Genomic DNA, 26,425 nt, shown 5'->3' on the forward strand with positions numbered 1-26,425 from the left:
GTCTGCCTTGGGCTCAGGTCATGATCCCGGGGTCCTGGGATCGAGTCCCTCATCTGGCTCCCTGCTCAGGGTGGGGGGAGGAGTCTGCTTCTCCCTCTCCCTCTGCCCCTTCCCCACTGCTCGTGTTCTCTCTCTCCCTCTCTCTCTCAAATAAATAAAATCTTTTAAAAACAAAAGATATGAAAAGCCTGGCCCTTTGGGACAATGGTGAGAGCTATGTGCCTCTCAGAGATGTGTCAGGAGATGAAGTGGGGAGAAGGGCAGCGGGCAGAGTCCCGGCGTGCCCCTACTGCATCTTGGAACCAAAAGGGAGCTGCGCAAGGAAGCTGGGCTGACATGTGCCACAGCTCCATAGCCAGGGGTGCCAGGGGTGCCAGGGGTGTGCCCTGGATGTGTACCCCAGAGAAGGGGACCCTCAGCCTCCCTGGGGGTTCTAGGGCAAAGCTGCAGGCCTCAGCATGGGGCACGCACAGGCCTGGGGCAGGTGGGTGCCAGCTGCCGTGCGCCTCCTCTGGTGCCCACACGCCAGCCTCGGGCCCGACCCCTAACTGGCCCACTGGGAGGGCAGTTCTTTCATCCCCTGCAGGTCCAAACCCAAGCCCACTGTCCTTCCTCTTCTGTTGTCCGAGGCCAGTTCTCTGCTTGCTGTGGCTTTATTCACTTTCCACACCTGGAAAATCTATTTCTCCTTCAACACCCAGCTCAGAAGTGCCCTCCGGGATTTCTTCCTAGCTTCCAACTACCGGAGGGGGGCCTCCCCTTTCCAGGGCACCCCCTTCCCAGCAGCCCTGGGGGTGTGCAGTAGAAGCTGGTGTGCATGGAGGGCTAACACTCACCCTGGGGAGGATGGAGCTGGTGGCAGGAGGGGGTGCGCTGGGTTCAGGCTAAGGAGGGACTTTGCAGTGGTCACAGCAGCCAGGCAAGGAGTTGCCTTCTGAAAGTGGTGGTGCTGTCCAGCAGGAGGGCCTCCATTTCCCTGTCTGTGCAATGGGACTAGGTGCTCAGTGAGGACCTTCTGCCTCTGACCTACAGTGGTGTGGTGCCTAGAAAGTTTTGGCCAGCAGGAGGCATGGAAGGGAGGGGAGGGCCAGGCCCTGGCTAGTGGCTGCCTTGTCCATAGGATGCCGTGAAATGAGATCTTGGTGTACAGAGCGTGCCGTCCTGGTACTGTTTCCTAGGGCAGGTCAGGGTCAGGGTGGTATAAAGGCAAGTACGGTGAGAGGCCCCTGGGATCCATGTCCCACAATTAGCTGCCAGGGCAGGACACTGAGCATCAGAGAACTGGGCTGGAGAGGGTGGGGGAGGGATCTGTGGGACCGGAGAGGGCTGCGGGCCGGGGCCAATAGTGGGCTGTGCCCCCCAGGAGGACAGGGACACGGGGGAGGGACAGGACACAGCCCTGGGCCTCCAGCCACGCAATCCTCTCTTCCTGTTGTCTCAGGATGGTCCTGGCAGGATGCATCTGCCAGAGTTCCAGGTCCAGGCCTCCCCCAAGGCCTGCTCCCACCCCCACCGGGATCTCACACACACGCACACACACGTGCGTGCGCACACACACAAGCGCACACACCCATGGGCACGCACACACTGACCTGTCAAACACACATGCATACGCATCCGCACACAAAGCCACACACACCACTTACACACCAGCCCCACAAACATGCAGGTCCACGCCCACAAACACACACACACACACACACACACACACACACACAAGGACCCACACCTATCAACATGCACACACGCAGGCACAAGCTATCTGCTGGAAGGAGGACAGTGGGCTAGAAGCTGCAAGGGCGGCAGGAGGGTTTTCAAGCAAGCAAAGCAGGGTTATTTGTGTGTCTGTGGTCAAGCCCTGCGGGAAGAATGAAGGAACAAAGCCCGGGGACTGGAGGGGAGCTAGGGCAGCCAGAGGGGGCTATGAGGGTGGACAGAAGCCGATGGAGGTAAACGCCACGGGACCCGGGAGAGGTGAGCTCATGGACAAAATTTAGTGGGAAAGCCGGGTCCCTTGGTTCTGGGCATTTGGGGAGGGCCGCGCCGCATGAGACGCCCCCCCTACAAGCAGCCGCAGTGCCTCTACAGTGCAGGAGGGAAGGGCCTTCCAACAGACATGTGAGGCTCACACACTCCAGGTCTCCCCCAGTGTAGGATGAGGCCTGCGGTCTCCCCCGTCAGCTTCATGCTGGCAGCTGAGCCTATGTGGGGCCAAAGATTGGGGTTCGGTTAGGTCAGGGTTCACTGGGAGCTGGGACCAGTCTGCTGCCAGGGACCAGGGCCAGGGGCACCTGAGGTAGAGATTCCTGATTGTCTTGGGGCCTTGCAGGTATGGCCCAGGGCCAAGAGCTGGGGCAGCCCCTGCCCTAGGGAGGAGTATGGTCTTATGGGCAGGGAAGGTCCATCAGGACCGGATTGACGTCACCATGTCACCATGTGAACTCACGACCCAGCGCCATACTAACCCCATCTTCCACCCCAGGCCTGGTGAGTGGCTACTCCATGACCCCCCCAACCCTAAACATCACGGAGGAGACACACGTCATTGACTCCAGGGACAGCTTGTCCATCTCCTGCAGGTACTCAGTCCTCAGCCCGGGGGCACAGGGGCCTGGGTCCCCCCAGGCCAAGGGGACCGGAGAAAGCCAAGGCAGGAGATGGTAGAGGAGAATGCATGGGAGTCCCTACCAACCAGGAGGTGGTAGAGGTAGAGGGCAAAGGGGCCTCAAGGGTTAGGGGGGCTCCCTGGTCACCTGGGTGTGGGTGCCTGGAGGCACGGATCATCCCTGGCCCTGCAGACACCTTGCGCCCACCCCTACCCCTGGGTCACTCCACGCTGGCTCCAGGCCGGTCCATGCCCACCTCCCAGGTTACCCTGCATGGACCCCAGGTCCCCTACACCCACCCCCAGCCACCTTCCCCTGGCTCTAGGCCCACCCGCACAGTGCTCAGACCCATTATGGTCCCTGCAGCCCCGGGGATGATCAGCAGGCTTCTCTGCAGGCCAGCCTACCCCATGTAGGCCTAGGAGCTAGGCAAAGGCCCCGAGGGGCCTCAGGGAGCACCCTGACCCGGCTGGGTCCATGGCGTGTGCCCCCAAATTGGGCTGTTCTGACCTCTGGGTAAGACAAGCTACAGGCAAGGCTTGTGCCCCGGAGCTGCAGCTGGGGCCCCTCTTGTGCTCTCGTGTCCTCTGCCAGGGGGCAGCACCCCCTCGAGTGGTCCTGGCCAGGGGCTCAGGAGGCGCCGGCCACAGGGGAGAAGGACGGCGAGGACACAGGGGTTGTGCAAGACTGCGAGGGCACGGACACCAGGCCCTACTGCAAGGTGCTGCTGGTGCACGAGGCCCGCGCCAACGACACGGGCAGCTACCGCTGTTACTACAAGTACATCAAAGCCCGCATAGAGGGCACCACGGCCGCCAGCACCTATGTGTTCGTGAGAGGTGAGGGGGCCAGGCCGCCCTGCCCCGCAGCTGCCCAGGAGGCACGGGCAGGGGGCTGGATCCTGGAGGGGCATCTGGCACCTGCACCCCCGAGCCCCAGCCTGCAGGCCCTGGGCGGCGGGGGGGTGGCGGGGGGGTTGCCCCACTGCCCCACTGCCCCTCACCTGAGTCAAAGCCCCGCCTTCCCCTCCCACAACCTGCCGCCTCCCCTCAGACGTGGAGCAGCCATTCATCAACAAGGCAGACACGCTCCTGGTCAACAGGAAGGATTCTATGTGGGTGCCCTGCCTGGTGTCCATCCCGGGCCTCAACGTCACGCTGCGATCGGTACGCCCTCCTCCTCCCCGACCCCCACCCCGGGATCCAGGCCCCTCCCGTCACGTCCCAGGGAGAGGCAGCCACTGGTCTGGCCAGGAGAGAGGGCAGTGACAGCCACCATGTCCCCACAGCAAAACTCAGCCCTGAGGCCTGACGGGCAGGAGGTGGTGTGGGACGACCGCCGGGGCATGCGCGTGCCCACGCCCCTGCTGCGCGAGGCCCTGTACCTGCAGTGCGAGACCACCTGGGGTGGCCAGGACTTCCTATCCAACCCTTTCCTCGTGCACATCACAGGTACGCGCGCTGTCTGGCGCAGGAGGAGGATGGGGCATCCCCCAAATCCCAGGGACGGGGCCACAGGGGCCACAGTTGTGTGCCCTGTGCTGTGTGTGTGCCATCCTGTGAGGGGCGTGGGGGTCACTGTGCATGTGTCACCAGGCAACGAGCTCTATGACATCCAGCTGTTCCCCAAGAAGTCGCTGGAGCTGCTGGTCGGGGAGAAGCTGGTCCTGAACTGCACCGTGTGGGCCGAGTTCAACTCGGGTGTCACCTTCGACTGGGACTATCCAGGGAAGCAGGTGAAGCCGACAGCCCCAGCAGGGCCATACTGGAACCATTCCCCGGAGCCCCCGTCACTGCCTCCACCTGCCCTATACCCACACAGTCCCCAGGAGTCCCCATCACTGCCCACGCCCACCCGGCCTGGTGCACACTGGCCTCTGAATAGGTGTGGACCCAGTCCTGGCCCAGGAGCCCTTGTCTGATGACAGGGGCTGCCCCAAGGAAAAGTCTGGTTCTGGGTGCAAGGCTTCCAGAGCCATGGCTGGGCTGGGGTATGTGCCCTTGGTGCTCAGTTCCGCCAGAGCCCACCTGCTCTGACCCTGGGCTTCCCCTGGGTGTGGGTAGGCAGAGCGGGGTAAGTGGGTGCCAGAGCGGCGCTCCCAGCAGACTCACACAGAGCTCTCCAGCATCCTGACCATCCACAACGTCAGCCAGCACGACCTGGGCCCATATGTGTGCGAGGCCAACAACGGCATCCAGCGGTTCCGGGAGAGCACCGAGGTCATTGTGCATGGTATGGCCTGGGGCTGGGCCGGGTGTCAGTCATCAGGGCTGGGGAACAAGGGTCCGTGTGCAGAGTGGGCGGGGGTCAGAGGTTAGGGTGCACCTGAGCAGTGTGGAGTCTAGCCAGAGGGAAGAGAGGGCAATGAGTGGACCCCCGGAGGGCAGGATGAGCCCCAGTCTGCAGGCGTCTGGCCGCTGGGGGTGCTGGACCATGGCTGGGAGTCCCTGGGCAGCGGTGGGTCAGTGACTCCAGGCCCCGGCTTTACACGGATGCCTCCCATCTGGCAGAAAAGCCCTTCATCAGCGTCGAGTGGCTCAAGGGTCCTGTTCTGGAGGCCACGGCAGGAGACGAGCTGGTGAAGCTGCCTGTGAAGCTAGCGGCGTACCCCCCGCCAGAGTTCCAATGGTACCAGCCCTGGCCCCTGCCCCCGCTACCCCCCAGGCCCAGCCCGAGAACAGACCCCGGGGCGGGACCTCTCCTCTGAAGACACTCTAAGGAACCTGCACCTAATACAATATCTAAGCCAGAGGGAAAGTTATCTTGCTACAAAACTGCACAGGCTTGCAACTGCCCGCCTGCTGTCCGTGTGTGGGTGCGCTGGGCGCCATGCTGGGCGCCGTGCTGGGCGCCTTGCTGGGCTTTATCTAACCGATCCCTGCACCTACTCATTATCTCCGAGGGCCCCACCAGGCGGACAAGGTCCTAGAGCTCTGGCCTGCCCTGCAGCAATGGCTTTGGGTTTCTCAGGCCTCCCTCTGAACAGGTTGCCACCCCCACCCCAGGACCTCTTATCCAGAAATTCGGAGATGCCACAGGGGTTCCACAAACTGTTGTAGAGCCAGGCTCTGGGGCAGGCCTGAGCTGTGTGGCAGGAAGCAAGAGTTTCCAGAAGGCCCACAGGCTCCAGAGCCCCAGCTCTGGTCTGTGACCTGAGAGTAAGACCTTCCCTATGGGGTGTATCAAGGGTCACTGAGGGGGGTCCACCCTTGCTAGGTGCTCCCCGAAAGCTAAGAGCTCAGGTTGGCATAGCACCCCCACACACAGCCTTGGGTCATCTGAGCCTTCCACGTGGCCCAACGCTGGGAGGTCACACTCTAGCCTGACCCCGTAATACAGACGAGGAAACAGAGGTGGGGGAGGGGACAGGGCGTTCCTACCTGAGCTCTGAGCCCCCTGGGAGGGCTCTGCATCATCCTTTCCCAGCTGGTCATCCTTTCCCAGCTGGCCGGAGGAGCCCTGCCCTTCACAGTCTGTGAGAGCTCCCTCCAGACAGGATGACTTTTTCGGAAAGCCTGGGGCTGAGTGAGCGGAGGTCCCAGATATTCTCAGCTGGGCTCTCACTGTGCTGGCCGTAGGCTGGCAGCAGGCTTCTCCTGGAAGGACCTCAGGATGCCCTGGGCCTGGACCTGGTATAACCCTACCTCTGAGGCCACAGGTTTTGGGGTCCATTGAGGGCACCTGGTACAGGACCAGCATTTGGGAGGGCAGGGGGCAGCCTGGAGCCTCCCTCACACGTCAGCCTCCTGGAGACCCCCGGGGCTCTGTCCCCTGCCCTCCAAGCCCAGCAGGACTCACGCTGTTCTGCGAGGGGAGCCCAGCTCTCCTGCATCCAGGGTCTGGCCCAGGCCTGATGCTCAGGCAGCTGGCTGCGTCTCACCATTCCCGCTGCATCTGGCTTTTCTCCACTTACTTGGCCAACATCTGCCTCCAAGAAGTGCTCACTGGGCCCACTGTCCACTGAGACACCGGCCCGGGGGCACTAGTAACCACCACAGCCCCATAGGGGACTCTTCTAGGCTGTCATGTGATGATTATAAATGAATGGATGGAGATCTAGCCGACAGATAGACAGGCTGGTCCTCCACTCCTAAAGCACCCTTTGTGTCCGGCCCAGTGCTCACACTAAATGCTGTAACTCAGTTAAACCTCATGACCCCTGCAAGAAAGTCCATTTTCCCAGTGTTTAGACTGGGAAAAGCCTGGGGGCTCGGGGCCATGAAGGGGTTTGTGTAGGATCACTGACGCTGCAGGTGGTGGGCTCAGGAGCTTGCACCAGAGCCTGGCAGACAACACAGCCTCGGGTCTACTCCGCCCTGTCCTACCGTGGAACCCCGGCTGAGTCAGGTCCCTCCCTTACACCCTTGGCTGAATACCAGGGGAAGGACCATTCCTAGGTAGAGCCCGGCTTGCAGAATAGCTGCCTGGCAGCACTCCAGCTCAGGCCTGGGCAGGTGCCACCTCTTGGGGTGGAAGGCATCCGTTTATTTGCATGTGCATTTGTTTGCATATGAATATGCACTGAGGACTGCGTGTACTGCTCTCCCCTCGTACCGGGACGGGGGACAGTCTTTGCACCGCTCCATGGGGGTGACAGATGGCCAACAGACTCACGTGTGAAAAGCAGGGTTCTCATGGGCAGGCAGGTAGAAGCAGGGCAGAGGGCAGGAGCTGGTTCCTAGGGCGGTAGGGAAAGGTTGCTCTAATGAGTGGGTATTTGTATCTAGGAGAGAGGGAGCCATGCAGGTGTCTAGAGGACTGAGCATCCAAGCAAGGTGGGGACAGCAAGTGCCCAGGCGCCAGTTGGGAGTGTGAGGACAGCCAGAAGCTCCTGTATCTGAAAAGCTCCAGAAAGGGCAGAGCTGGGGTCAGAAAGTGAGGCAGGGCCCCCCATGGGTTAAGGGTCTGGGCTGTGCTTCTAGGGGACCGCACCTCCAATCCTTCCCAGCACACACCACTCTGAGAGGTGGGGCGTACCAGGCGCTGTAGTTTGTCCCGAGCCTGCAGGTGCCGTGAGACCAGGGCAGACCCCGCAGACCATCCCCATAGCTCTCCAGTCTGCAGTCAGCTGCCCCAGCCTGAACCCCCGCCTGGTCTGGTGCAGGAGGTGTCTCTTGCTCGAGCCGGGCCCATCAGGACACTGGCGCCAGTCTCTTCTGCCTCTACTGCCATTGTTGGGGCCTGGGTGTGGCAGGGGGAGGAGGGCCGGGATGGAGCAGGAGTGGGGTCCACGCAGTCCCCTGAACTCCCTTCCTGCCAGGTACAAGGACAGAAAGTCAGTGTCCGGGCGCCAGAGTCCGCACGCCCTGGTGCTCAAGGAGGTGACGGAGGCCAGTGCAGGCATCTACACCCTCGCCCTCTGGAACTCCGTGGCCGGCCTGCAGCGCAACATCAGCCTGGAGCTGGTGGTAAACGGTACAGGGGCAGGATGGGGGAGGGGACGCCAGGGGGCTGGGTGGGGGAAGGGCGGTGGGTGTGCTGACAGGGGCCTGCTGACCAGCTGTCTGCCTCTGCCCCTAGTGCCCCCCCACATCCACGAGAAGGAGGCCTCCTCCCCTAGCACGTACTCCCGCCACAGTCGCCAGGCCCTCACCTGCACTGCCTACGGGGTGCCCCCTCCTCTCAGCGTCCAGTGGCACTGGCGGCCGTGGACGCCTTGCAAGGCCTTCACCCAGCGCAGCCTGTGAGTGTGGCTCCAGCCTGTTCCTTCCCCGCTTCCCGGCCCCGTCCCCAACCTTGGCCGTGACCCCCACTCCCTGCCTGAGCCCCTCCCCAGAGCCTTGCTCTAAGCTCAAACCCCACCACAATTCAACGAGAGCCAATCCCTGACCTCACCTCGCCTGAGCAAGGCCCGGACCCGCCCTAGCATGAGTCAGGCTGGGCTGGACACTGGGGATGGTGCAGCCCCCACTAGCCCCCCTTGAAAGTAAAGCCCCCCAGGACCCATAACTGCATCATCCAAGAGGACCACGGAACCTGGGCTCCAAGTGGGTGGACCTGAGCTAGTTTTATGAGCCTTGTACTGGGTCCCGCGACACACCAACCATGCCCAGTTAGCTTTCCCTTAGCACTGTTCACGATGACCTCTTATAGAGGAGGCAACGGAGGGTTGGAGGAGGGACCTGCCTCTCCCAAGGTCACGGATGTAAGCAGCAGAACCCGCCTGGGCCGTGCTTCCCTGTGCTGAGCTGGGCACCAACAGGACAGAGTATGCTCCGAGCAGGGACAGCTTGGACACGCAAGAGATGGGAGAGGGTGCCGAGGTGGCCAGCGGTCTGGAGGGCACTAGGGAGCCGTGAAGGGCACTGAGTGGGGAGGAGTGGGGGGCCACATTTGCCATTCAGCTAGAGATCCTTGTGGGCAGGGTAGAGGGTCACAGGCTGGGCAAGGATGGATGCTGGGAACCCCAGGAGGAGACAGAGCGGCTGCACCCGGAGATGGGCCGTGACCCCAGCACGGTCAGAGGAGGAGGCTCTGTAGGGGTGGCCTGCTGCCTCCAAGGCTCATGAGAGATTCTTCTAGACCACCAGGCACTTCCAAATTTGCTTCCCTCTGATGCTCTACCGTTATGCTCTGGACCAACTGACAGAACCCTGTGGTCCTGCTCTGCTCTGCTGGAGGCAGAGAAGAGCCTCCCTTGGGACCCCAGACCCATGTCCCAACAAGAGACCAAAGGTGCTGGGGTCACACTCAGCCCAGGAAGGGGCTGCAGCTCTGGAAGGAGGAGAGAGAGGGCTTCCTGGAACAGGAGTGGTGACTCTGCTGCACCCCCCCAACCCCGGAAGATCTAGGTGGACTTTGCAGGAAGGGGCACATCTCGAGTAAGGGATGGTGGGCGCTGCAGGCCAGAGGGGGACCGTGGGGCCACAGGTGTGAGCTGCTTGGCGGGCAGCAGCCCCGCGCCTACCGGGGAAGGCTGTGTCCAGCAGCCCTCACAGGACAGGCTGTTCCCAGCAGCCGGCGGCAGCAGAGAGACCACATGCCACAGTGCCGGGACTGGAGAGAGGTGACCACGCAGGATGCCGTGAACCCCATCGAGAGCCTGGACACTTGGACCGAGTTCGTGGAAGGGAAGAATAAGGTATGCGCACCGGCTGGTGCCACTGATGGGGAAGGAGAAGGGAGGTGGGGAGGGGCCCTTTCCTGGCCTTCTCCACCTCTACCAGGCTTGCAGAGTCACTCTGCAGTGTCTCTGGGCCTCAGCTCCCCTTCCTGCATGTGGATGGTGGGCTGGCAGGTGGGGGGACCTCCAGCTGCTTCCCAGACGGGGAAGCTTAGATTGAAGGCAGCCTGGCCAGGCCCTGGGCCCCAGCAGCCCTCAGGCCCCAGGGCTGGGAGGGTCAGGCCTGGGGCCAGCCAGGTCCCCACTGAAGACAACTGAGCTGCTGGCCCAGCCTGGGGGCAATGCCTAGAAGAGGCCAGGCGGGGGAGGGGACTGAACAAAGGCACCCACTTCCTACAGTCACTTCCTGTTTTCCTACACACCTCCAGAGCCTCTTCCTGTTCCAGGCCTGGCCAGGAAGTGCCCAGCTTGGAATGGGGTGGGGGGGTTGTTTGGATGGTAGGCAGGGCCTGCAGCGGCCCTCTCTCCTCCTCCTGCCTCCAAGTGTCCTGCTCCCCAGGCCAGAGTCCTTCGGGAGACCTGGGACCCATTCCCTTCCCAGGCCACCACCCAGGGCCCTAAGAGAGGGGCCATGAGCAGCCCTGGGGGGAAAGTGGCACATCACAAGGATCTCACACAGTGACCAGCCTTGCTCCACACCCCAAATCCTAGCCCTGGCTCACACTGCCCCATTGTTAGACTGGGCCTGTCCCCTGCCCCACGTGGCCACAACCCGAGCCCATCCACATCCAGAGGCCTCGCTAGCCCTGCCTCACGTTGCCCTCTGACTTTAGCCTCAACCGCAGCTGTTCCTAGCCATGTCCTTGATTTTCCCGGAGGAGCCACCTCTGCTGTGCCAAGGGCTTCACCTCCTGCGCCCCGCCGCACTGTTCCTGGTGCTGTCTCTGAGCCTTGGTCCTCTTCAGCGCGGGGCCTCAGTCATCCCCACCCCGCTGCTGGGCGCAGCGGCCTCCTTGCAGAAAGGGAGGACGGTCAGGGTGGGAGGAACTTGGGCAGGAAATGGAGCCCTGTTCTCGTGCTCTGCGTAGACGGTGAGCAAGCTGGTGATCCAGAATGCCAACGTGTCCGCCATGTACAAGTGCATGGTCTTCAACAAAGTGGGCCAGGACGAGCGGCTCATCTACTTCTACGTGACCAGTGAGTGACCTGGGTGGGTCGGGAACCAGGTGGGCACAGGAGGCCGGAGAGAAGGCCTGGGAGAGGCCAGTGAGGCCAGCTGGGGCCCAGTGAGTTTCTGAGGCTGTGGGGCACTGGGGCCCTGGGTTTGGGCGGGAGGGATAGATTTGGAGGACATCAGCATATGGACCGGGGTGCTGGTGCGCTGGGATGGAGGGGCACCCGCTGCCCCCAAACCTGGAGGTGCCTCCCCACTGGTGTCCCTCCACTCCTTGTGGCTCCGTCTCCCTCCCGCCCCCTTCCCAACACAGCAGCTGGCTCACAGGTACACTTTTCCTGGGGAGAAGACCCATAGCTTTGTCCGATGTTCAGATGCGTTAGTGACTCCAGGAAAGCTAAGAAGCCCATTAAAGGACAGTCACTGGGCCCAGGAGTGTGGATGAGGGCACCCCAAGGAGACATGGGGCCAGAGACAACACTCTGCGGGAGGGAGCCGGGAGAGGAGCCCAGGAGCCCCACGAGGAGTGCGGCCAGCCGGACAAGAGGAAATCAGGAGCAAGGCATTGCCACAAGCTAATGAAACAATGAGATTATTTCCAGGAGAAGACAGTGGTGGAGGGTGGTCGGCAGCCATGAGGATGGGACGGGACCGCACCAAATGTGCTGATAAGGACTGCACTGATGGTCTGGGCTCCTGGGAGCAGTAGGGGCAGCAGCCGGGGTGGGGCTTGTCCAGGAGAGGGCTAGAAGAAGGTGAGGCAGGAGGAGTCAGTGGGGCTGACTTCAGGGAGCTGGTCCCACTGGTCAGTGTTGGGGAGAAGAGGGGTGAAGAGAGCTCCCTGGTGGGGTACCCAGCCCAGATACACGTGATGCATGCTCTTGGTTGAGAGCAGAGTGAGTCCAAAGGCAGTCGGGAAAGGGAGAGCGGGCACCACGGCAGGCAGGGAGGTGAGCCAACTCTGGGCGACGTGTCACGGAGCCTCCTCCTGCCTCCCCAGATATCCCTGATGGCTTCAGCATAAAATCCGAGCCATCGGAGGAGCCCCTAGAGGGCCAGGACGTGCGCCTGAGCTGCCGGGCAGACAACTACACCTACGAGCATCTGCGTTGGTACCGCCTCAACCTGTCCACGCTGCACGACGCGCACGGGAACCCGCTGCTGCTCGACTGCAAGAACGTGCACCTCTTCGCTACGCCTCTGGCCGCCCACCTGGAGGAGGCGGAGCCAGGGGCGCGCCACGCCACGCTCAGCCTGACCATCCCCAGCGTGGCGCCCGAGCACGAAGGCGACTATGTATGCGAGGTGCAGGACCGTCGCAGCCACGACAAGCACTGTCACAAGAAGTACCTGTCAGTGCAGGGTGAGGCGGGCGGGGCTGCAGGGGAGGGCTGGAGGCGCTGCCCAAGGAGACTTTCTCCCCTCCCAGAACGCGCCTGGGCTGCCACTCGGGGAGCCTGAACCTGCGGGAGGGTCCTCTCCCCCACCCCCGCTGTGGAGGTCCACAGCCCTCCCAACCGTGCGCTCAAACCCGATCCTTCCTAGAGCTTGGCGCCATCCATCCCCCCTCTCTGCTCCCAGCCCTGGAGGACCCCTTCCCGCACGCCCTCCTGCTTTCTGCAACTCCACCTAGCTCCCTCTCCACCGCCACCCCTAGCCCTGGAAGCCCCGCGGCTCACGCAGAACTTGACCGACCTCCTGGTGAACGTGAGCGACTCCCTGGAGATGAGGTGCCCGGTGGCCGGGGCACACGTGCCCAGCATCTTGTGGTACAAAGATGAGAGGCTGCTGGAGGAAGAGTCTGGTAGGGTGGTGGACGCGGGCCAAGGGCGGGGCTGCAGAGGCACACCAGGTTGAGGCCCCAAACCCCTCTGAACTCAAAGCAACCCAACGTTCCCTGCAGGAATCGACCTGGCGGACTCGAACCAGAAGCTGAGCATACAGCGCGTGCGTGAGGAGGACGCGGGCCGCTACCTGTGCAGCGTGTGCAACGCCAAGGGCTGTGTCAACTCCTCCGCCAGTGTGGCGGTGGAAGGTCCGGCCTGCCCCCTGCACCCTTCCACCCACCTGCCCCCCCACACCCGCACTTGGCGCCTTCTCAGAGCCACCTCCCTCAAGTCGTGCCCACCAGAAGGGGAGCTGCTCGCAGGGTGCACCCTCCTCCCCCTAACGCACACACACACGCGCACACACAAGACTAGCCCCTTTCTGTCCACTCAGGCTCCGAGGATAAAGGCAGCATGGAGATCGTGATCCTTGTCGGCACCGGGGTCATCGCTGTCTTCTTCTGGATCCTCCTCCTCTTCATCTTCTGTAACATGAGGAGGGTGAGCACTCCTCCCAGAACTGAGCCTCTCAACCGCTCCTTGTGGGGTCTCTGTACGCCCCGCAAAGCCTGTAAGATAAGGAATAAGGTCCTCAACCGCCCTGGCTCACCTGGCAGCCTCACCTCCTGGGAAGCCTCGCTGAGCCCTCCATGCTGGGCTCTTGCACAACCAGAGATTGTCAGTCCGTCTCTCCCCTCCTTGCTTGAGAGCCCCAAAGGAGATCCCATCTGTCCTGGGGAAAAGTTCACCCAAGACCGTGGTACGGCCAAATCAATTAGTTGTCCCCACCCCCACCCCAGCCAGCCCACGCAGACATCAAGACGGGCTACCTGTCCATCATCATGGACCCTGGGGAGGTGCCTCTGGAGGAGCAGTGTGAATACCTGTCCTATGACGCCAGCCAGTGGGAGTTCCCCCGGGAGCGGCTGCACCTCGGTGAGGCGGTCCCCCAGCCCGCCCCACCCTACCCTGCCGGCCAGCATAGACCGCTTCCCTCTGAAGTGCTGAAATCCCTCCATTCTCAGGCCAGAAAGTCACGCCTGGCCCCCACCTGGCCTGACCTGCCCATCTGGGCGTGCATCCCAAGAACTGGAGCCAGGGTTCCAGTTCTCAGGCTCCCCGGGGTCACTTCCCGCGGCTCTGAGCAGGGCGGGGCCCATCACACCTGCTGGGAGAGGATGCAGGCCTTCCTGTCCGCCTCTCCTCGCCCCCCCCCCCCCGCACTCTCTCTCTCTCTCCTGCTCTCCGTGCTCTTCCTGTTTGGCCGAGAGGCTCCCGAGTTTCCTCCCCCTCCTGGGCCTTCCTTCCTGGCCCTCCAGGCGGGTCGCCCCTGCTGCCCGTCCCTCTTCACCCTCGCCCTTGTACAGCTCACCTGGACCCGGCTCCCTACCCCCCACAGGGAGAGTCCTCGGCCATGGGGCCTTCGGGAAGGTGGTGGAAGCCTCGGCTTTTGGAATCCATAAGGGCAGCAGCTGCGACACTGTGGCTGTGAAAATGCTGAAAGGTGTGCGGTCAGCTCGTGGAGGCGGGGGCGGTGGGACTGGCGGGGGCAGCGACTCTGGGTGGGCTGGGGGGGCTGTGGTTCGGGAGGGGAAACTGACGGTCAGAGCCAGAGTCTCCCCCAGGGTTCTTCATGGAGGCCCTGGGCTCGGATCTGAGGAATTCTTCCCAGTGCCACCTGAAACTCCAGCCTCCAAGGGGCGAGCAGGACGAGCTGGGGACCCTACGCCCCCACGGGCAGGAGCTCTGGCTGCGCCTTAGCTAAGCCAGTGGCCGGGAAGCGGGACGCGCAGGGGTTGGGAGCGGCGGGCTCAGCACCCCCATGCGAAGCCCTCATGTCCCCTCCAGAGGGCGCCACAGCTAGCGAACACCGCGCCTTGATGTCGGAGCTCAAGATCCTAATCCACATCGGTAACCACCTCAACGTAGTCAACCTGCTGGGGGCGTGCACCAAGCCCAATGGTACGGAGCTCGCGGCCCCCTGGCTCCCTGGTGGGAGGGGCCTGTTGGGCTTGTATGGGCGGGGCCAGGCCGGGGCGGTGCAGGAGGGCGGAGGGGGGGCGTTGCTGAGGGGCTTGCGTTCCGGCCTGCCCTCCGTCACCAAGCGCCTGGCTCCTGCCCTGCCCTAGGTCCCCTCATGGTGATCGTGGAGTTCTGCAAGTATGGCAATCTCTCCAACTTCTTGCGTGCCAAGCGGGAGGCCTTCAGCCCCTATGCGGTAAGTGGGAGCCCGGCCAGTGGCCGGAGCTCTGCCGGGAGCCCTCAGGACGCCAAGGTGGGCTAGGGGGAGGGGAGCGGGGGGAGTGGAATGGCTCTGCTGTGGGTGGCGGAGCCCCCCTAAGACCCACTCTGTGCCTTCGCAGGAGAAGTCCCCTGAGCAGCGAAGGCGCTTTCGCGCCATGGTGGAAGGGGCCAAAGTTGACCGCAGGAGGCCGGGAAGCAGCGAGAGGGTTCTCCTCTCCCGCCTCCTGATGGGCAAGGGCGGAGTAGGGCGGGCCCCTCCGGTCCAAGAAGGTAAGAGCCTGGCTTCCCCTTGCCCGAAGAGGTCTGGCTGGCAGGAGGAAGCCTCATGATCAGGGGACTGTGGGAGAAGCTGGCCTTGGGCCCTTCCTGGAGGGGCTTACCTAGGAGAGTGTGTAATGGGCTTTTCCTTTGGGAGGGAGGACACCACAGGGACAGTTTCCACAGAGACGGTTGACATTTGATTGGGCATCACTGGCCATCTAGGCCTTTGCCTTCCAGACACGGGTGGGAGTAGCAGGTGCAAAGGTCCGGGGACGCAACAAGATTCCTGGCTCTGGGAGTGGTTAGTGGGTGTTGCAGAGAGAGTGGGTGCTGAGGGGCAGGGGAGGGGGCCCACACGCTTGTTAGCTAGCGCCAGGGGCCTCAAGGGCCCGACCAGGAGGGTGCGGCCAGGGGCGATGAACACATGGTCCCTTTGGGGAAGGGTAGAAGATGAGAGCCATGGAAGAGCCCCCCCCCCGCCCCCCCCCGCTCTCCGCTGACCCTGTCTTGCTCCTTTGTGCAGCCCAGGACCTGTGGCTGAGCCCGCTGACGATGGAGGACCTTGTCTGCTACAGCTTCCAGGTGGCCCGAGGGATGGAGTTTCTGGCCTCCCGCAAGGTGACTGCCCCAGCAGGCCCCTCAGAGGGGAGGAGGGTGCAGACCACCAGCATACAGGCCCTATCCTAGCTCGCCTCACAGCAATGCCGTGGTCAGCACGCGTTACTCCCACTTTGCAAAGGAGAAAACTGAGACCAGAGTGTGGAAGTGATTTCCTGAGATCTCTAGCTAGTCAGTGACAAGAGAGGTGAATGTGGAATCTGTCCCACCCCACAGCCTCCTCTGTCCCCATAGTTCCCATGAGCCCTCTCCATGGAGAGTCCTGCGGAAGCATAGAAATCGCTCCATGAAAGAGCGAGGCTCAGGCACGGGTGGGCCCCGGGGACCTGTGCTGACCACCCCTTCACCCCTCCCCGTCCTCCTAGTGCATCCACAGAGACCTGGCCGCTCGGAACATCTTGCTGTCAGAAAGCGATGTGGTGAAGATCTGTGACTTCGGCCTGGCCCGCGACATCTACAAAGACCCTGACTACGTGCGCAAGGGCAGTGTGAGTGCAGGCCACGGAGGGAGGGCAGGATGGGGGCACGGACCTCCCATCCAAGAGCCATCTCCATGGAAGGTCACAGAGCCCGCACCTACAGGGACCTTAGTGGCCCCACCAGGAAGTAGAGACAGGAGCCGATGGGCAGGGACACTGGTGCTTCAGCTGGAGCTTGTGTGGCCCCCTGCCTTTGTCCATGAGGTGGACGCTGACTGACCCCGCATGCCTGCCCTGCATGGGCTCGGCATCAGAGGTGGACCCTGCATGGTGCAGTCACAGAAGGGCATGTGGGTGCTGGGAGCAGTGTGCGTCTCATCGGTGGTGCTCAGAGGTGGCCAGGCAGGCACTTGAATGAACACTCAAAGCTAATTGGGGGTTTGTGCCCCGGAGGAGGAAGGAAGAGGCTTGGAGTGGGGGACAATGGGCAGGATGGGTCTAGGATGTGGTGGGCCACCCTGTCAGCCTAGCCACCGTGAGGAAGGCCTTTGCCCTTCACTCTAACTCACGGCTGAGTGGAGGCGGGTGGATGGGAGGGTCAGGTGCACCTTCCAGAAGCTCCCTCTGCAGGCTGTGAGGAAGGAGGGGGTGTGCTGGGGTGGAGGCCGCGGCCAGTCAAGAGGGGCCAGATGCCCTCAGGGCTCCCAGGTAGAGGCCCCGGGAGGTAGAGAGACAGACGATGGGGAAGGCACATCACAAGCCCCAGGACGAGCAGTCAGAAGTGATGCACGGCTTCCAGTGTGGGGACCAAGTGAGCAGCAGAGGTGGGGACGGTGAGGGGGTGCAGGGTCCCAATTCCTCCAGAGGCTAGGTCTGGGGGAAGAGGGGTTCCAAGTGCCCCCCAAGAGTACACAGGGGAAGAAAGGGGCCCAGACAGACCCAGGAGAGCAGCAGGGCAGAAGCCTTCAAGGAAGACACCAGGCACCTACGGGGTGGGGGCCAACTGTGAGAATTTTGTGAACGCACAAGGGGTGGATATGGCCCAAGGCCTTTCCTGGGGTGTGGCTCCAGAGTTCCGGGCAGGCTGGGGGTGAGAGAGGGGCTGCCCACGTGTTTGGCCTTCTTCCTCTCTTCCCTCCCTCCATGGAGACGTGCTTCCTTCTGCCTCCCCCAGGCCCGGCTGCCCCTGAAGTGGATGGCCCCTGAGAGCATCTTTGACAAGGTCTACACCACACAGAGTGACGTATGGTCCTTTGGGGTGCTGCTCTGGGAGATCTTCTCCCTGGGTAAGTGCAGGGCAGGCTGTGGGGGAGGGGAGAGGCAGGATCCTAGGCTGCAGGTCATGGCACCTGCTCTTTTGAAGCAGGGGGCCAACTGGCCCAGAGCTGTTGCACCTGCAGCAAGCGGTCGTTCTTCAGCTAGTGGTCCAAGAGCCCTCCACCTCTCCCCTTTGCCTCCACCATGGGCCCCCCTGGCGCCACCTCTGCAGGGTGGTGTGCTCTGGCCTCTGACAGGTGACAGGGCACGGCCTGTGGTTCCTGGGCAGTCCCCGGGATCAGCATAGGTCCCAAGAGGAGAGGCCTCATGGGTCCCCCAGATCTTCACCTCCCTGGATGAGCCCCCTCCTCAACCTGTCACTGGGGAGACCGCTCCTGCCTTCAAGGGCTGGGGAGTGTCCCGGAGGAGACTGGATGCTCAGGCACAGGTATACCTACTTATGAGAGCTCCACGTGGGCCCCTGGGCCCCGCCGGGACCAGGATGAAGCCCTCACGCTAGGCCAGAGTTGGGCAGTAAGCCAAGGGAGAAGCAAAAGCTCCAAAGAGCCACCAGGATGAATGCTATCGCTACAAACACAAGGGCCTGGAGAGCGCAGGGAGGGGCAGGGCTGTGTGCGAGCTGGAGGGGAGGGCACAGCAGATGAAGGGGCTCACTGGGGAACACGGCAGGCCAGGGTGAGGGGGCAGCCCAGGCTCCTGGTCCCCACGTGTTGGCGGTTGGCCAGGCATGGGCAGGGGGAGTCGGGAGGTGCAGCAAGGCGGGGAGGGGAGGTCAGTGCAGGCCCTGCGAGCCGGCCAGGGGGAGGACCCCGGACTCTGAGTCCCAGGGGAGCAACTCAGGGCTTAGAACAAGGGAGAGAGCAGCGTGACTTGTCTTACGAGGATCGCCCTACTGCTGTGCGGCTTGCCCTCGGGGGCCCAGGGGGACCGAGAGGCTCTTTGGGGCTGTTTCTCCTGTGGCCAGGTGCTGCAGGGCTAGGACGAGTTAGGTCCCGGGTGGGTTGGCAGGCAAAGCCACGGGATGTAGGAAGGGGTTCGATTGGCCAGGGAGGGTGTCTCTGAAGAGGGGTGATTGTGACAGGCCTGACTTGATTGGCTCAGTGTGGCTCCCTGACCCTGGTGATCCCCCATGTTTTCATCCATAATCCTCTTTTAACCAAATGAAGAACAATCATTGGGAGACAGAAGTGCCTTGGCCGCCCCGGCCCCTGGCCCCCGGCCCCAACCCTGGCCTGAAAGCAGCAGGACCAGCCCCCTGCCATAGGGGGCCAGGAGAGAGGCAGTTTGGGGGGCTGGGCTGAGCTGCAGGTGCCTGCTCCCCACTCACCCCTACCTCATCCTGTTCTGCCATCAGGGGCCTCCCCCTACCCGGGGGTGCAGATCAACGAGGAGTTCTGCCAGAGGCTGAAAGAGGGCACACGGATGCGAGCCCCAGAGCTGGCCACCCCCGCCATGTGAGTTTCCCGGCTGGCTCTGCTGGTGGTGGGGGGTCGGAGGGGGAGGGAGGTAGCCCTGGGTGGGGGGTCTTGTACGCAGGCAGGGGGCAGGAATGGGGAGGGGCTGCAGACACGGGGTTTGGGTAGAGACCTGCAGATGAAGTCTCTTACTCCACCCCTGACCCCCTCACTGGTCCATTGACAGCTCTCCTCCCCCCACCCCCAGGCAGAAGAGTCTGGGTGGGCCAGGGCGGCGGGGGGCGTGAGGGACCGGGGTTAGGCAGGGGAGCTGGGGTCGGCCGGTGCGGGGTGCAGGCATGCTCAGACCACAGGCCAGCAGCCAGCTTTACCCACAGACGCAGTGTCATGCTGAGCTGCTGGTCAGGAGACCCCAAAGAGAGGCCTGCGTTCCCAGAGCTGGTGGAGATCCTGGGGGACCTGCTGCAGGGCGGGGGCCGACAGGTAAGTGTGCCTCTGTCCTCCCGGTTGGGCTGCAGCAATCTCTGGCCCCCAGCCCCAGGGCCCTCAAGCAGCTGACCAGGGCCCGTCTTTGGCCATGAGGAGCCCTAGGCTAGTCTTCAGGGGGTCTGCAAGGAGACCCTGTCTCCGGCCAAAGGATGGTGTGTCCCTCCCTCCACCTTCCTCTTTGCGCTTCTGCTTCCTATAGCTCTGCCCCCCACACCCACCCCTGACTTCCGTCTCCCTCCCCCGGAGGCTCCCCAGGGCGGGGGTGGGCGCGGTGTGCAGGGAGCTCAGCCAGCTCACGGCTGCCCTGGTGCTCTGGGATCTGGAGGAGTGAGCGGGGGCTGCCTGCAGCACTTGGAAGTCCAAGTCTGTTCCCCAAAGAGGGGACCCTGGATTGGGATTGCCCCTGCCGCACCCCCCTCCTTGTAAGTGGGGCACCTGTTGGGAGAATTTGCCGGGCAGGCTCATTTAATCCCCAGAGCACCTTGGAGAGCAGAACTTCCCCAGTCAGGAGCCCCGGCTGTCCTGAGCGCGGGCTGGGGGCCACGGGGGCACGGTGGTCTCTCACCCCCGTGGCCTCTGCCATTCCTGCCAGGAGGAGGAGGACTGCATGGCCCCCTGTGGCTCTCACAGCTTGGAGGAGGGCAGCTTCTTGCAAGCGTCCACCACGGCCCTGCACGTGGCCGAGGCCGACACCGAGGACAGCCCACCGAGGCTGCACCGGCACAGCCTGGCTGCCAGGTCAGCGGATCCCCCCAGGGCAGGGAGAAAGCAGGTTGGACGCGGTCTATTTTATTCCCGCCAGTCATCAAGGACCAGCAGACTACAGGGACTTGAGAGACCTTTGTACACCAACTGAAAGAGCACAGTGGTTTTTTAAATGACAGTACTGGGTCTGGGGCTCCCTAGAGGGCCCGGGGAGCCTTGGGGCCCCTCCAAGACCATGTAGCCTGTGACTTCACTTTCCTCCACGCCCCCTCAGACCTTCCCTCTGCCCTGCAGCCTCCTCTGCTTCGGGCACTCCTGGACCCCGAAAGCCCCTCCCCCCAATTTGAAATTTCGGGTCCCGGGAGCAGGACGGGCCAGCCACTCGCCCGTGTTCAGGATTTAGAACATAGCCTAATTTCCCAGAGTTCTGGACCCGAGGTCTCTTGCCAACAGCTATTTAACACTCCAGGAAGACTGTTCACATTCCCAATGGGGTTGCCGAGAGAAGGGCTCCAAGACCCGCCACCCCATGTGCCCCAGTGGAAGACATGGGTAGGGGGGACAGGGTGCCCACTAGGCTCCTTCCACCAGCCACCCCAGCGCACACGCAAACATGCACACACAGATGCACACACGGCCCTGTGCACACAGCCCAGGTGGTGGCTTGCACAGAGGGACCCCTTCTGGGGTGAAGGCCCCCCCATCTCACCAGCCCCATGCCACACCCAGGCTGGGTGTGCTCCACTCACCTCCCATGCCCTTCCCAGGAGGTGCTCTCCTCTTGCACAGGAGAGGAGACATCGCGGGACAGGGGGGCCAAGCGGTGGATGGCGGCAGCCCCCCCCACCCCGGGAGGAACTCAGACCAGCACTCAGACCCAGGCCCCATACTCACAGCCCAGGCCTGGGGTCCTTCTGAGAGGAGAGGGGGCAGAAGGAGAGGTGGAGAGAGCTTTCTTCAGCACTCTGTTTTCTCCCCACAGATACTACAACTGCGTGTCCTTTCCGGGGTGCCTGGCCAGAGGGACTCAGACCCAGGGCTCTTCCAGGATGAAGACATTCGAAGAATTTCCCATGACCCTGACGACCTACAAGGCCTCTGTGGTAAGTGGGGCAGCTGGGCCTATGCCCCCCAGATCAGGCTTTCTCCGCTGGGAGGAGGTATCAGGACCTCCCCAGGCCTGCAGGGGAAACCAGCTCAGGAAGGGGAGCTGCATTGAAATGTCAAGTCCAGATTGCACGTCAGGCATGTTGGGGTCTGTGTGTCCCTGTGATGCCACCATCTCTCAGCGTCTTTCCCCCGTGCCCTCCTCACACACACCGGTCTCCCCTTCACACAGCAGAGAAACCCAGTGGAAAGACAGCTTCTCCTTCCAGATGATTATCTTTGGATTAGCCTGAGTCAAGGCTTCCCTTTGGTGGCCACCAAGCCATGTGGCCAAAGAAGGGGACGGTGTCCCTCAAGGAAGAGGCCGGGGTACAGGGTACATGACACAGCAGTGTTCTCAGATCTACTCAAGCAGAGTAGACCTCTCAGGGCAACTGGGAGGCTGGAGCCCGTGGGTCCATTTTGCAAAAGCACAGACTCATCCTCAGCCTGGAGCAAGTACACAGAGCTGGGAACCTTCCCGCCCCGGCCTCCCTGCAGACGGGCCTGCTCAGTGAGTGCTGGCCCTGGCTCCTGTCACCCAGGGCAGATGGAGATGTTGGGGGGCCCCCAGCTGTGACAAGAGTGCTATTTCCCTCCATGTCATGCAAAACGAAAACCACGCCAAGTCACATACCATCGAAGGGCGACAGAGCCCCGCTAAATGTGGGATGGGTGTGCGTGAGGACCATTTTGTTACCCCATGAGCTGCCAGATTCTTTCGAGAGGCTCCCTGTTTCTCCCTGTGTTCCTGCTCTGCCTGCACCCTGAGCCTCAGTTTCTCCCTCCCTGGCAGGGTGTGTGACCCTCACCTGCATGCTTCAGCGAGGAACGGATACGTGCTTTCTGCTCAGTTTCCACAGGGCGGGTGTCAGGTCTGCAGAGGAGGTCCGTGCCACGCTGTCCTGGCTGGGGGGTGCAGGGGGGGCTACCTGCAGACGGGCTTGTTCTCTCCGCACAGGATAACCAGACGGACAGTGGGATGGTGCTGGCCTCCGAGGAGTTTGAGCAGCTGGAGAGCAGGTACAGACAAGAAAGGGGGCTCAGGTAGGGCTTCCAGAGCCTCTTTCCCTGCAAGGGGCCGGGACGGGGAAGCTGGGCCTGTGTGTGCCCATCACTGACTCACCTGAAACCTTTCGTAGCTCCCTACTCCTTTTTTGGGTGTTCAGAGCAAGCTGCTCTGGGACCGGCCTTTGGCCACCTGGGAAGCCGCCTCCCCCATCAGCATCCTGGCCCAGCACATCTGGTGCTGGTCCCCACACTTCCCTTCCATGTTACAGGTGCTCAGAGGCCACCTCTTTGTGAACCGGGTATGATCTAGCATGCCCACTGTGCCTATGCACCCCTCCCACAGCCAGGGGGCGCCACCACCATCCCCAGCCCGCATTTTAGCTCCCATTTAAGCTCCGAGGCCTCAGGAGCCAGACAGATCATGTGACTTGGAGCTGGCTGGTGTCCTTTTTTGATACGAATGCAGTCACAGAGAAATCCTCACATGCCTGTACAGAGGGTGACCTCCCTTTGTCCAAGAAGATAGCCGCCACTCCCCCAAAAAACCCTGAATGTTTAATCTTTTAAGGGTATAGGTGAAATAGTTAAACGTCTACCTACTTACTCTAGAAGTCAACTTGCACACAGCTGTTTAAATGACAGAACCTATAGGGCGCCTGGCTGGCTCAGTCAGTAAAGCATAGGACTCTTGATCTGTGTCTTTGTCGGGAGCCCCGTTTTGGGGTCATCTGACACAGTTTTCTGGAACGAATCCTGGCTTCTGCCTATGCTGTTTTTTAATCAATGTGTGATGTTGTCACTGAGTTTTTTTTACCTGAGATCGCAAGTATTTATTTGTATCACGTTAGGATAGTTGATGTGATTCTTCACCTTTCCAGTAGGTATGTTTATGATCTCTGCACCTGAACCAACTAGCAGTTATTTTCCCAGCAGCCTACAAGAGGTGTGTCTGCTGTGGGTGCTGGTGGTTTGTGGGGATCACGTACCCAGCTGTACCATGCACCTTGGCCTCCTCGATCACCTATTGGGTGATCTCCGTTAATAACCTAGTTTTGGAAAATGAATGCTAATGGCATTATTGGAAATAGTATCTGGCTAATGTTTCTTTACCCAACGGTATTTTATATCTCCAAAAAAAAAAAAAAGGTAATTCAGTAAGAGGGTGAGCCAGGGGATGGTTGCTACTTAAGTTCTAATCTCCATACATCTTCATAAAAAACAGCCCATGGAGTCAGGCCCCTCAGAGCCCATGCCTGTGCCGTAAGCAGGAGAGAGAGACTCAAGTTTATGTGTGAGTAGGAAACCCAGTCCTGGGACCAGCAGAGCTGTACCTGAGTCACGGAGGAAGGAAAGGAAGATGGGGCCTGCCCCGGGAGAGAGGAGTATCTCGAGGTTCTTGGGACAAACCAGGGAGATGAGGGAGGAGGCAGAGGTCTAGTGGAGGAGGCTCCAGGGCAAGTCTGAGGCACCAGGGGCAGCCGTCTGGGGAAGGCAGTGCTGAATGGCCAGTGAGCAGAACGCGAGTACTTAGTGCTGAAGGAAGAAGAAAGTTGCAGAAGATAAGAGTCCTCCAGAAGCAAAAATCCAGAAGACAGATCTACACCCAAGGGAATTGTTTATTACAGAAACTGCACCTCACAATAGCAGCAATACAAAGCACTCTTGTCTACACAGGTTCCCTCGGAAACACATCATGACCAGCCATTGAGAGGTGCACCTGCATTCGCTTGGCATGTGGAACATTCTCCAAACAGGTGCAAGGATAGAATGGGCCTTGGATGGCTCCATGGGGGAGAAGTAGGAGGGTTCTCTCTGCCCAGTCCTTTCTTGTCTCCTTTGAACCACTGATCAGCACTCGCCCCCACAGGGTCCTCAGTTTCAAGTCATTCATCCTGCCCTTTCAGTGGCCGCACAGGATGCCACATCCACACCCTACAGGGTGGCGTCTCCTACAAGTGTGTAGGCAAGAGGAAGATCTGGAAGCCCTCGGCTTGTGTTAGGTCAGCATGGCTATGTGGCAGCAGCTGGGGGGGGGGGCCCAGCACTCCCAGCAAAGTGACTGGTTGGTTGCTGGTGGCAATACAACACCATAACACAAATGGAGCCTTTGCAAAGAAGGATGCAGTTGAAGGAATTCAAGGTGATGCCAAAGATGTGGGTGCCTTAGTCATTAAGCATCTGCCTTCAGCTCAGGTCATGATCCCGGGTCCTGGGATCAAGCCCCACATCGGGCTTCCTGCTCAGTGGGGAGCCTGCTTCTCCCTCTGCCCCTCCCCCCCACTCATGCTCTCTCTGACAAATAAAATCTTTTAAAAAAATTAAAAATATCATACACTATCCATACAGTTATTATAAAAATTAAAAAATAGAATGAAAACTTTTCTGTAGCTGTCAACACTCAAAAAAAAATGAAGCAGAGAAAAGCTGATACAATACTCTGACGTGAATTAAATATATAATTAAACAGGAGCGGCACCAGGAGTCGGAAATTCAAACATTCAGAATGGAAATGAACAGTGCGAAGGTATCAAATGGTGGCTGACTACGTTCAGGAAAGAAATTCAAATAAAAGACAAATCCCCACAAAAATGAAGACCAGGGTTGGGGGAGGCCCAAGGATCAATAAATACGATCAATGCTCCCTTTCAGGGAAAGAAACAGAAGGTGGACATGAAAAGACAAAAGAAAAGAAAACCAAAATAAATAAAGAGGTAAAAAGACCAGAAGCGAAGTTGGCAAGTGCAAACTAGTGTGCAATATTTGAGTAGAAAAGATCCAGTATATATAAAATTGGAGTCTCCGAAGGAGACGATGCTGGCCGTGGAACAAAACTAATATTTTAAAATTGTAACCCAAGGGACCCTCTCAGATAAAAGAAGAACTGAATGTACATAGCAGAAGAGGGCCTGGGAAAACTGCCCCAGAACAGTGGACTTGGCTGCATATCTGAGTTGAACTGTTAGATTTTCAAGGTAAACATTCTGGGAATTCAGGCAAAAAGGCTGAGTCATTTATGAAGGAAAGAAAAAAAGTCAGGTTGGCACCAGGCTTGAGCACCATGCACAGCAAAAACAAAATCAGAAGAAATGAAGCAAGGTCTTCAAAAATCTCAAAGAAGGGGCACCTGGGGGGTGCAGTCGGGTAAGCGTCTGACTCTTGGTTTCGGCTCAGGTCATGATCTCAGGATCATGAGCTCCAGCTCCACGCTCAGTGGGGAATCTGCTTGAGGATTCTCTCTCCCTCTCCTTCCCTCTGCTTCTCTCCCCACTGGTGCTCTCTCTCTCAAATATATAAATATTTTTTTCAAAATCTCAAAGGAAGTGAGAGCTAAGTAGGGAGCATCCTAGGGCCGTTGGGGAGGAGGCAGAGGTGGGGGCTGGCACCTCTCTCAGGGTGAGAAGCTTGGTGCTCATTCTGGGAATGACGAAGAGCCATTGGGGGATCTGTCAGGAGAAGGACATTCTCTGGCAGAAAGGATCTCTGAAGCAGCATTGGGAGAAGAGAGACGGGCCAGGAGAGTGCAGAGCGTCAGAGGTGGGCGCTCGCTCTGGACCGGGGCCGGGCATGCAGAGAGGGGCTCGGGCCCATTCTGGAGTCAGCACAGACAAGACTTCTGAATGGACTGGATGTGAGGGGTTTGGGGAAAGGGAAGAGCAAGGATGACGCCCAGGGCCCTGAGCCACGGAGTCAGTGCGTTTACAGAGATGGGCGAGTCTGGGAGAGAAACAGGTCTGGGAGCACAAGGTGGGCATTCGTCGTCCCACGTGCAGGCTGGGGACAAAGAAAGCTCCAGGGTTTGCCAACCCTCACGTCATTCTGGTTCACTGTGCGAGTCAGGTCTGTGTCTCCAAGGGCTCTGCGCCCGCTTGGAGCTCCGGTGGCGTCTTTGGTGACTCCAACCAGACCCCCACCGGGGTCCTGTGCCTTTTCTCTTCTTGTCTTACTGACCATCACCTTCCCTGTCTCGGCAGCTGTAAAGGACCGGGCCGGAACGTGGACGTGACCAGGGCGCACCCTGACACCCAAGGGCGGCGGCGGCGGCCGGACCGGGGGGCACGGGGAGGGCAGGTGTTCTACAACAGCGAGTACGGGGAGCTGGTGGGGCCGCAGGACAAGGGCGACTGCCCCCCATCCGCCCGTGCACCCTTCTTCACAGATGACAGTTATTGA

At 60.8% G+C, this 26,425-nt stretch overlaps 1 protein-coding gene across 1 annotated transcript; it reads left to right on the forward strand.

Annotated features, from left to right (window-relative positions):
* The first annotated feature begins 204 nt into the window (after nucleotides 1–204).
* FLT4 (fms related receptor tyrosine kinase 4) lies at nucleotides 205–26,425 on the forward strand. The gene is made up of 31 exons (XM_088023558.1): nucleotides 205–484; nucleotides 2,483–2,579; nucleotides 3,201–3,445; nucleotides 3,660–3,772; nucleotides 3,895–4,057; nucleotides 4,202–4,341; nucleotides 4,670–4,838; nucleotides 5,117–5,234; nucleotides 7,867–8,021; nucleotides 8,127–8,289; nucleotides 9,561–9,687; nucleotides 10,758–10,866; nucleotides 11,844–12,206; nucleotides 12,501–12,647; nucleotides 12,747–12,878; nucleotides 13,064–13,170; nucleotides 13,470–13,605; nucleotides 14,069–14,173; nucleotides 14,518–14,631; nucleotides 14,799–14,887; nucleotides 15,033–15,183; nucleotides 15,698–15,792; nucleotides 16,158–16,280; nucleotides 17,386–17,497; nucleotides 18,844–18,943; nucleotides 19,282–19,387; nucleotides 19,989–20,131; nucleotides 21,081–21,201; nucleotides 22,206–22,291; nucleotides 23,134–23,136; nucleotides 26,227–26,425. Exons 1-31 carry the CDS (start codon nucleotides 205–207, stop codon nucleotides 26,423–26,425), a joined length of 4,311 nt encoding a protein of 1,436 aa, XP_087879684.1.

Source organism: Eumetopias jubatus, unplaced genomic scaffold (genome assembly GCF_037043125.1).
Source record: "Eumetopias jubatus isolate StellerSeaLion01/CBP00866 unplaced genomic scaffold, mEumJub1_p1.0 scaffold_5, whole genome shotgun sequence".
NCBI classification, from domain to species: Eukaryota; Metazoa; Chordata; class Mammalia; order Carnivora; family Otariidae; genus Eumetopias; species Eumetopias jubatus.